General features: G+C 43.0%; 2 protein-coding genes across 4 annotated transcripts in view; both read left to right on the plus strand.

The window, feature by feature from the left end:
* Nucleotides 1-24: 24 nt before the first annotated feature.
* Nucleotides 25-4,751, plus strand: chchd7 (coiled-coil-helix-coiled-coil-helix domain containing 7). Of its 3 annotated transcripts, none has more exons than XM_005939305.3 (4): nucleotides 25-314; nucleotides 1,332-1,391; nucleotides 1,501-1,599; nucleotides 4,037-4,751. In XM_005939305.3, the coding sequence occupies exons 1-4, from the start codon at nucleotides 312-314 to the stop codon at nucleotides 4,139-4,141; spliced, it is 267 nt and encodes an 88-aa protein (XP_005939367.1). In that variant the 5' UTR covers nucleotides 25-311; the 3' UTR covers nucleotides 4,142-4,751. The 3 variants fall into 3 exon arrangements, with proteins under 3 accessions (XP_005939367.1, XP_005939370.1, XP_005939369.1); XM_005939308.3 differs by having other exon boundaries at nucleotides 85-127; XM_005939307.3 differs by having other exon boundaries at nucleotides 134-308.
* An 85-nt stretch (nucleotides 4,752-4,836) lies between these two features.
* The window catches only part of arhgef4 (Rho guanine nucleotide exchange factor (GEF) 4), a gene marked incomplete in the record, with an annotated part of 138,132 nt that continues 134,016 nt past the window's right edge, over nucleotides 4,837-8,952 (plus strand). Inside the window, 2 exon segments of the mRNA XM_042227452.1 lie at nucleotides 4,837-5,922; nucleotides 6,689-6,744. Of these exon segments, the coding sequence (XP_042083386.1) occupies nucleotides 6,710-6,744 (35 nt within the window).

The following is an 8,952-nucleotide window of genomic DNA, read 5'->3' on the forward strand; positions in this document are numbered from 1 at the left end:
GGTCGGAATCCTATTGGCTCGCTGGATTATCTTTCTACGTTGCAGGTTTTTACAGCGTCTATTGGCTCATATTGACGTCAGTCCTCGGTGACGTCGCGGTGCGCCGGTGCAGTAACCAGAGGCGGCGGTAAGGTGACAGAAGGTTGCGTTATCAGTTAGCTTCGTGTTGCTCGGAGTCGCGCCAGCGTGGTTTTTGAGTCTAGCCTGGTTGTGTGTTTCCTAAAGCTGGCTCACTGCAGTGGATGTTAGCTGCTTGCACAGCTCGCTAGGCTAACGCCGGGTTCTAGAAGGCACGTTGTAACATTCAGGTAATGGTGAGTATTCCACTCACATTCAGAGCTGCTGCAAAGTTTCTGCACCGTTTGGAGACATTAAAGAAGCTTTCGCTTGATACAATATAGAAACGTACTGGGGGAGCACGCTCAGCTGCACCCACCGTCGTTAGGAAACCTGCTAATTAAATAACAAGTGCTCTTTTTAACGCTTCCGATCTCCAGGAATCATTAAAACAGTGTGTGAAAGAACTGCCTTTTAATTCGGCATGTATTTCAAACTACAAACATTTTTTTATTTCACTCATTTGTTTAATCCTGAGAAAAACTGTAAACATGATATAAAAGTCTACAAACTGATCACAACTTAATCTTTGATATCCTCAAGTTGTAAATCGACCTGTGGCATAAATAATGATGTGTTTCATCAAACTCGAGCTGCACAGTATAAACATTTTGGGGCGGGTATTACAGTAAAATGCATTGGAATGATTTCTTGGTGCACAATAGTAAATAACCACAACCACGTGTCATGTGGAAAATGTAACAATTGAAAGTGAGCTAATGTGTATTGATCTTTAAATGTTGCCCACAATAACAGTCCAGTGTTGATATAGTACCTCTGAAATGCCTGGTTCACTGCAAGACAAACGTCCATCATACATCACAATGTCTGCCGCTGAAAAAGGAAAAAACGGCCTTTGAGTAGGGCAAAAGGAGGCATGTAGGCGTCTGCCTTCCTGTGCAGTCACTGTGTTATCATTATTTCAGTTCAGTTAACTAATTCTAGTGGACACGGACACAGATGATGGATCCAAACAGGGAAGCCAGCGGCTCACTTCTGGTTGTATAGATAGGAAATTGTGACATGTAGTTAAAAAAAGCTACAATGATGACACTGAAAACAGTCACATAATTAACCAGTGGGGGACATGAACTTGACCATGTCCGTATTTTCTGTCTAGTCTATGGGTTCATGTTAAAATGCTGCCTGGAGTCACAAAGAGAAGAGGTAAATGCTTCTGAGAAAAACTAGCCTGTTTCTTTCCATCCATCCAGATTCAGATGGATCAAAATGCACGGAAAGTTCGGAACCAGGACATTAACCCCTGCATCGAAGTAAGCTCGCCGTCTGTCACGTGCTGCGCTGTGTCGGCTGTGTGCCTGCTGCTGGCACATGAGTGTTGCGGCTTTCTAATCCTGTGCTTTGAAATACTCCTTTTCTCAGGAGAGCGATGACTCCCAGAAGTGTCTGAATGCCTACAACTATGATAAAAGCATGTGCTCCACCTACTTCCAGAGATATAAGAACTGTAGGAAATACTGGGTGAGTGTAATGTTTTCATGTTTCGATTTGTTGTTGGCAAAGATCTTGAAAGATCTTCATCCTTGATGCTGCAGTGGTGACACCCACTGGATGCTCAAGGCACCACAAGTAATGAGCAACACATGTTAGCCAGCAGTATCAGTGGTTTTGGTATCTGATCGACACTAACAGGATGGACTCGATGCTTTAGTTTGTTTCTGTCCTAAGTTCGGCTCCCGCCCTTCAGAAAGCTGGCGTGTCTGTGCAAACACCTCCTCTCCTGCAGGCTGCGCTCCCTCCTCCCTGATCGGCTGTGATTAGCCGTCCTCTGTTCACGTGACTCGGCAGCACTGAGCAGAAGCATGCAGGCTGCAGTGAGTGAGAAAAGCTACTTTACACTGTAAACACGACGGAAACATCACCAAGTTCAGTAAAGACATGAAAGAGTAGAGAACAGAGCTTTGTCCTGGAACAAACGGAGAAAGGGAGTCCCTCAGACAGACTCGGACCCCCGGCACAGAGACCCGGCCACAGTTTGGTACAGTTTCATTAGGTCAGAGTACCTGCTACCAGGTCCTTTTTTTCAGTACCTACTCGGCCGGGGTTCCAAGCAATCCAAGGTGAGCCCAAAATGTGACACCAGCAGACGGCAGGCCTCCGATTGGCTGGGCAGGGACGTCACTCGATGAGTCATCACAGCATCTCCTTCACAAACCCAAAACTGACATTTTTTAAACCTGGCAACTAACATCGCCATGGTCCCCAAGTCTGACGCAAAGCTACAGGCCGAGCAGCGGGTGTATCATTGGCTCAATGTCCGCCTTTGTTGTAGCATATTACATACTAATTATATCACGGGGTGCTGTTGTGGTGCAGTCGTATCTCGCGTCACATCAGCACATTTCTCAGTTGCTCTTATGGACATGACCATAGAGGGATTTGTGTGTCTGGGATCAACTGGGAATCTTTCAGTAGGCTAACCTGTAAACCAGTACACCATGGAGCCAGAGTGAAATGGCATCAGTCAAATGTAAGCACTGAAAGTAGCCTGCTGTTGTTTCAGCTCCACGTGTGAGTAAAGGATCAACTTCCCCGATAGTGAACTCTTCAGAATATTGTCACAGCAAAGCCGTGCTTTTGTAACTGTGGAAGTCCACTGTTTGTCATTACTGTGTCACACGGCAGTGGTCACATGACCAATCTGTTTACATCTGGGTCACACATCACCAGCTGTTAGTGTGTCCTCCTCACATTCGTGTGTGTGTGTGTGCAAAGAAAAGGCCACCAAACGGGGGTTCTCTTAGTATTGGCTCACATCAACAAGCAGGGCTAGCTCACTAGGTAAGTGGTTGCCCCTTGATCAGAAGGTCGGGGGTTCGAATCCACTGAACGGCTACCCTAAGGTGCCCCTGAGCAAGGTACCGTCTGCACACGCTGCTCCCCGGGTGCTGCACTGGTGGCTGCCCACTGCTTCACTGGGTGAATGGGTTAAATGCAGAGGAGTCATTTCCCTACAGGGACTAACACATTATTATTATTATTACTATTACTATAATGTAATTAACTTCAGCCTCCTGTCACACGTCAGACTCCACAGCACAAGTGTTTCACACAGGTATGGTAACTGTGTCCTCTTGTGGTACAGAGGGCTGTGAGCGCCGATCTAAATGTAAACCTGTGGTCAGTTTGTAAAGCTGGAGGATATTTGCTGAAGTGTTTGGAGCTGTGCTGCACCGCACCTTATAAAGTGGGACACAACACCCCCTCCGCCTGTCACAGGTGGAGCTCTGATGGTTGTACGTGTGCTGTACTTGTTTCAGTCTGTCATTTTCAGCGTTGGGTTTGAGGAGCGTTGTGAGTACGAGCTGACGCTGAGGCCCAGCCTGAGGCGGTTCACTTATGTTTGTGTTGAAGCCGTGTACCTGCTGTCATTTGCAGTTTTAGCCGTTTGCTGGTTGTTGAAATAGTTTTGTGAGCTTTAGGCTGAGTTTCTGCCGTCTTTAAAAAGCGATTTACTGATCCAGCTTTAATCAAACTGAAATCAGCTTGAATCAGGAAATGATTTCTTTTTTTAAAGCCACCCTGTTGCTTACAGTTTAGAGCAGCACTGCCACTTGTGATTTGAAATGCATTGTGGGATACCTGTTCATCATACCTGGCGATAGGATGGACCTGTCTTAAACACGTAATGAATTGATGCATCAGTTAATAATTCTGAAACCAGCTGAATTGATGATTTAATCATTTCAGTTTGGCACTCAAAGCCCTCCGTGATGTCATTGTGATGTCATCGAGGTTATTTCCTCAGACCCACTGTGACCTTTACAAGCGAGACTTGAGCAGTCACACTGACTTGGTTAGAAGGTGTCGTGCTATTTATTCAGCCGTCATTATTAGCAGGTGCTGTTCTGATAATTATCTGATGTGCTTTCTTTGGCTGGTCTGTTTTGTCTTGCAGCACAACATCATGGTGCAGAGGAGAAGAGATGGTGTGAAACCTGACATGCCCACTGCTGCAGAGAGGCTGGAGATGCTTACTTCACTGGGAGGCAAACCATACTAAGAGCGAGCCCAGTCACATGCACACTGGGAAGAGCAGCTGGCCTTCAGCCTGTGGTGGAGTCAAACTACAGTTCTGTGCTCCAAAGACTCGCCTACTCAAATCCAGCTCATCAGAAACTTGGAACAGTTTTACTTTTTCTGCTTTTAGCTGCAGACTTGGTGCTGTTTAAGGATTTGACAGTAAAGATTCAATAGAAAAACACAATTTCAACCTAAGGTGAGCACAGGTGTCTTTGGATCAAATGTTATTGCTTATAAAAATCCATATCTCTTATTTTATTACTCACGACACTGTGGACTGTCTGCACACAGGGGGACCAGGTGTGGTGTCACTGTTTTCAGTGATACCTGCTGGTCTCTGATCTTTGACCTGCAGGAGTTTCACAGCATAGGTTACCTCGATGAAGTGAACCGCCTTCATAGAACAACAAACCCACCATTAGCCCTGAAGTCACCTGGATAAGCCCAAAGCCAGCTTAGCATTGCTGCTAGTCTAAAACAGCCTGTGAGGAACTAGATGCTGAGTGTTTTCTATGACCATGGTCGAGTGTGCAGCCTGTGAACCTGTAACGAGTGTTTCTGTCTCTTAATAAACATGTCTCCATTACTAATGTTTGATTTCTGGCTGTTGAAAAGTTTGATGGAGAAGAAGAAGAGCATTGTGGGAAGACTGGAAGAAACAGACCGAGATTTTTTGATAGATCTATCTCATATATAGATATATCTACGTTTTTAGAATATTTAGAATAATTTTAGATTCGGATCTTAAATTTGACAAGCATGTAAAAAAGATTTCTAAGACGGTCAAGGCTGATCTGAGTTGTTTTAAGTTAATTTGGCACTTTATACCCACTTCAGCAGCTCAGATGTTTATGCATTCTATGATATTCTCTCATTTTTCATATTGTATGACAGTTTGGACCCAAGCAGCACCAGTCAGCCTGTGGTGTCCTTATATAACCAATCTTTAAAAATAATGGATAAAAAAATCTGTTCAGTGGCATCATTGTCACATTTTAAAGAAATATTGCTACTACTTAGTTTTAAGAGTTTTAATCATTTGTGTTTTCTTAAATGTATAAATAGGATGGCCCCAGAGTGTCTCAATAGAAACATCCAGAGACAAGATAGTAATCGTATTACTAGGAGTAAGGTGAACGGCAACTGCAAGATGTTATATCGCAGATCTGCATTCGGTCAGTCAGCTTGCCATCTGTGGAACACACTTCCAACCAAAATCTAATTGATTACAGACATCAGATCCTTTACATTGAAGCTTAAAGTGTGGTTAAAGGGAAATTAGTCATTTTGAATAAGGATTTTAATTTTAGTTTAATTGTCTATTAATTAATGTAATTGTATTTATGATGTAATTTGGTTTTATGAAAATGTATGTTTTATTGTGAAATGTATCTATTTTGATTGTAAGCCCAACAAGGGACAGTTATTGAAAATTAGCAATAGCTATAAATGTACGTGCGTTACTTTCATGTTTGTACTTGGACTATGTTAAACTGCACTGTCCCTTTTAAATATATATATGTATGTATGTGTGTGTATACACACACAGGTGTGATGATGACTACAGTGTGCAGGTCGTAGGTGGAGGAGCTGACAGGAACCGCTGGGTGATGGTTTTCTACTGAACCGTAACCATGTCATCAGTCGGTCAGCCTGCTCAGTGCTGCCACCGTCATCGTGACTCGGGGTTAAACCGCGCCCCCAAAAGTCCGGAGAGTGCACGCGCACTGTTCAGGAGAGGGTGTTTTTCAGAGGTGACAGGTAGGAGCGCGTGAGTCCTCACCAAGAGAACTGTTAGCAGTCTAACAAACATTATCAGTAAAATGTCACATTCATCACCTGCAGTCAAACTCTAGTTAGCAGGCTGAGCGAGGCTAATGGATGGCAGCTTAGCTAGCTACCTGCTGCTAGCTCGGACTCGTTGAACAGAGGCGATGTGGACTGAAAGTTTCATCTATAATCCACATTAATTTGGTTCTGTTCAACGGAAACAGCATCCAATAGGTTCTGCTTTACTATGAGCGCATTTCTTCTTTGACACAGAGAAAAGAACTGCTTATAATAATAATAAGTTGTAATAGTAGCTGTGTGGTCAGGAACGTGAGACATGATGAGGTCATGTCCCTCCTTTTAGAATTGAAATTGAAATACAAAATGTTTTATGGTATAAAAATATCCTTTGTTACAAAATAGCAATAAAAACACAAGGCGTTAAAATGTTTCAATTATCCAGAGTTACTGAAACATTTTATTGCAGTTCCGTGGATTAAAAGAAATCCATAGTAATGAAATAACAGTGTTAGAACAGATAACAGCTGATATTCTTTATGTGTGCGTGCATCAGTGCATTGATCATGTAGAAAAGCCCCACTTACCAAATGTACCGGTCCAGCTAGCTTTATACTGTTGTTGGGGTTCGTATTAGTTATAGGTGCTGTTTGTATTCACATTCAGCAGAGTGCTTTTCACACCTAGTTTTAGTTTAACTATAATAACCCTAATATGCTGTTGGCGTTCTCGTCCACAGACATTGCTGTTGTCCATCATCATGAATGTGTATATTGATCTCTGCCATTCACTCGGGTAAGTTCAAGTTTCCCAGCTTTCAGTTTAGAATTCAGCGTCGAGTCGTCCAAAAGCTGTGACAGAATGACAGAATATCCCCACGGGGGTGAAAACATACATAAAGCCTGATTGTTTTAGTCATTTTTGGGCTAAATCATTAATGTGCGCCTGCTGTCAGCTCCAGTTCTTCTAAAGTGACCCTTTAATGAGTCCTCTAGCAGAGCTGTGGTATTTGGTACGAGGGCACGTGTCAGTCGGCAGTGTACTTCACTCTGGCTTTCGCCTGGATGTAGAGGAAAGTTTACCTCGGGGCCCGCCCACTTCCCTTCACCTGTGCTGATTCTCCTTTAGTCACTGTTGCTCTTGTTCACTGCAGAGTTCATTATGTATATCGCTTCATTCCTGCCATTCGGTCCCTGTTATGAAACACTTCCTGGTTCTTCTTTGGACAGTTGTTTCAGAGCATGATCTAAACGAACCTTAATAATTCATGTGGAATCAGATGAAACGAAGAACTGAACAAAAACCTGTTTCAACTGTAATTCTACTGTAGACTCTACTGTAGACTCTACTATAAACTACTGTAGATTCTACTGTAGACTCTACTGTAGAGTCTACTGTAGATTCTACTGTAGACTCTACTGTAGATTCTACTGTAAACTCTACTGTAGACTCTACTGTAGATTCTACTGTAGACTCTACTGTAGACTCTACTGTAAACTCTACTGTAGACTCTACTGTAGATTCTACTTGCTCATGGCTTTGTGTTATTGAACATCAGCTGAGTGTCAGTAGGAGCCTGTGTCAGTGTGGGACGATATTCTGAGGTTTACATTGTGAGCTACAAATGAAGGGACAGTGCATGTAATGTTAAGAAATAACTAGTAATATTGTAACAAACTGCTTCCTATAATAATAATAAGTGTGTTTCTTTTTAAGAAATCATTAGTTTAGTAATGAAGAGCACTGCTTATTGTGAAGCCCTGAGCTGTGTTATTCTCTGTGTACGGGGATGATTTCGTTCCTGTGTAAACTCTGTTTAGTGTTGTGCGTTTCCCTGAGCTTCGTCTTGTGTGTTTGCCTGACTCCGTGTCGTCCGTGTGTGTCGCTCGCCCCTCCGTCTGTCTCGTCTCCATGTTTGGATTCCCTCTCTCTCCCTCCCGTGTTGCTCTCCTGGTGTTTCTTGTCGTCTCGTTGCCTCCCTGTTTTATCCCTAATGTTATGTCAGGTGTGTGAGTCTTAGGCCCGCGTCCCTGTGCTTCCTTTTTTACTTTGACAGTCTTGCGTCTCGTGTTCAGTGTGTTCTGTTTTGTTCCCCTCTGTCTCATCGCCCCTAATTTGTCTCAGCTGTGTCCCCGTGTGTGTCCACTTCCCTCATCACCTCCTGTCTGTATATACTGGCTGTGTCCCAATTCAGGGTCTGCACGCTTGAAGTACGCGCAGTACGCACGGTTCGTACTATGAGTACGAGAAGTGCGGAAGTGAGAGGCTTGTGAAATGGGACGGTCTGGCCTCCGTCGCGCTGTTCAGGTTGCCTAGCAACCATGATACTAACCGCGAGACACGTTACATACAGCTTTGTGTGACAGAAATGAAGGAGAAAAATGTTTTGTTGGTCATTCATTTTTTTATGACATCACTTTGACTAGTATCTGAGGCTGAGACCACGGGACTGTAAACATGATTGTTGGGCTTCATTTCTGTGCTGAACAGTCATTTAAGATTAGTTAGTAAATAACAATTAGCTGATGTTGTTCATGAGACTAAAGTCATCTCACTGTGGTAATGTAAATATAATATGGCTAATATTATAGTATTGTCAGATTATTATGATATATATTACAGGATATATTACAGCAGTGAGCTTGAACTCTGGGTCAAAGATTCAAGTTGCAGTTATTTATATTTCCTGTCACCTTAAATCTTCAGTCAAAGACGAGTATCTGTGACAGTGTGTATACAGATGTATTATAAGAGACAAATATTGTTCATTTAATATGTTGTCATTACTAAATTTGTCTCAATGCTTACATATATGTGTAAAAAGCAAATGTAGGAGCTGTGATAAGTGTGTCTGATAGAATGAAGAGTAGACTGATATATGAAATATTCCTTTATTGGGTGAGAAAATCAGACCATGTCATAACTGCTGTAAGTCATACAGAATAGACATCAGAGCCTTAAACAGGCTGACGTCTGCTAAATGGGTCAAACTGGGCAGGAAGT

Source organism: Haplochromis burtoni, unplaced genomic scaffold (assembly GCF_018398535.1).
Source record: "Haplochromis burtoni strain Fernald_Lab_line unplaced genomic scaffold, NCSU_Asbu1 Contig_261, whole genome shotgun sequence".
NCBI classification, from domain to species: Eukaryota; Metazoa; Chordata; class Actinopteri; order Cichliformes; family Cichlidae; genus Haplochromis; species Haplochromis burtoni.

Bases quoted from the DNA above. Each gene is read 5' to 3' on its own strand.
- chchd7 (XM_005939305.3), top strand. The intron at 1,392-1,500 runs GTAAGCTCGCCG...TCCTTTTCTCAG, and splicing joins ACATTAACCCCTGCATCGAA to GAGAGCGATGACTCCCAGAA. The intron at 1,600-4,036 runs GTGAGTGTAATG...TTTGTCTTGCAG, and splicing joins AGAACTGTAGGAAATACTGG to CACAACATCATGGTGCAGAG.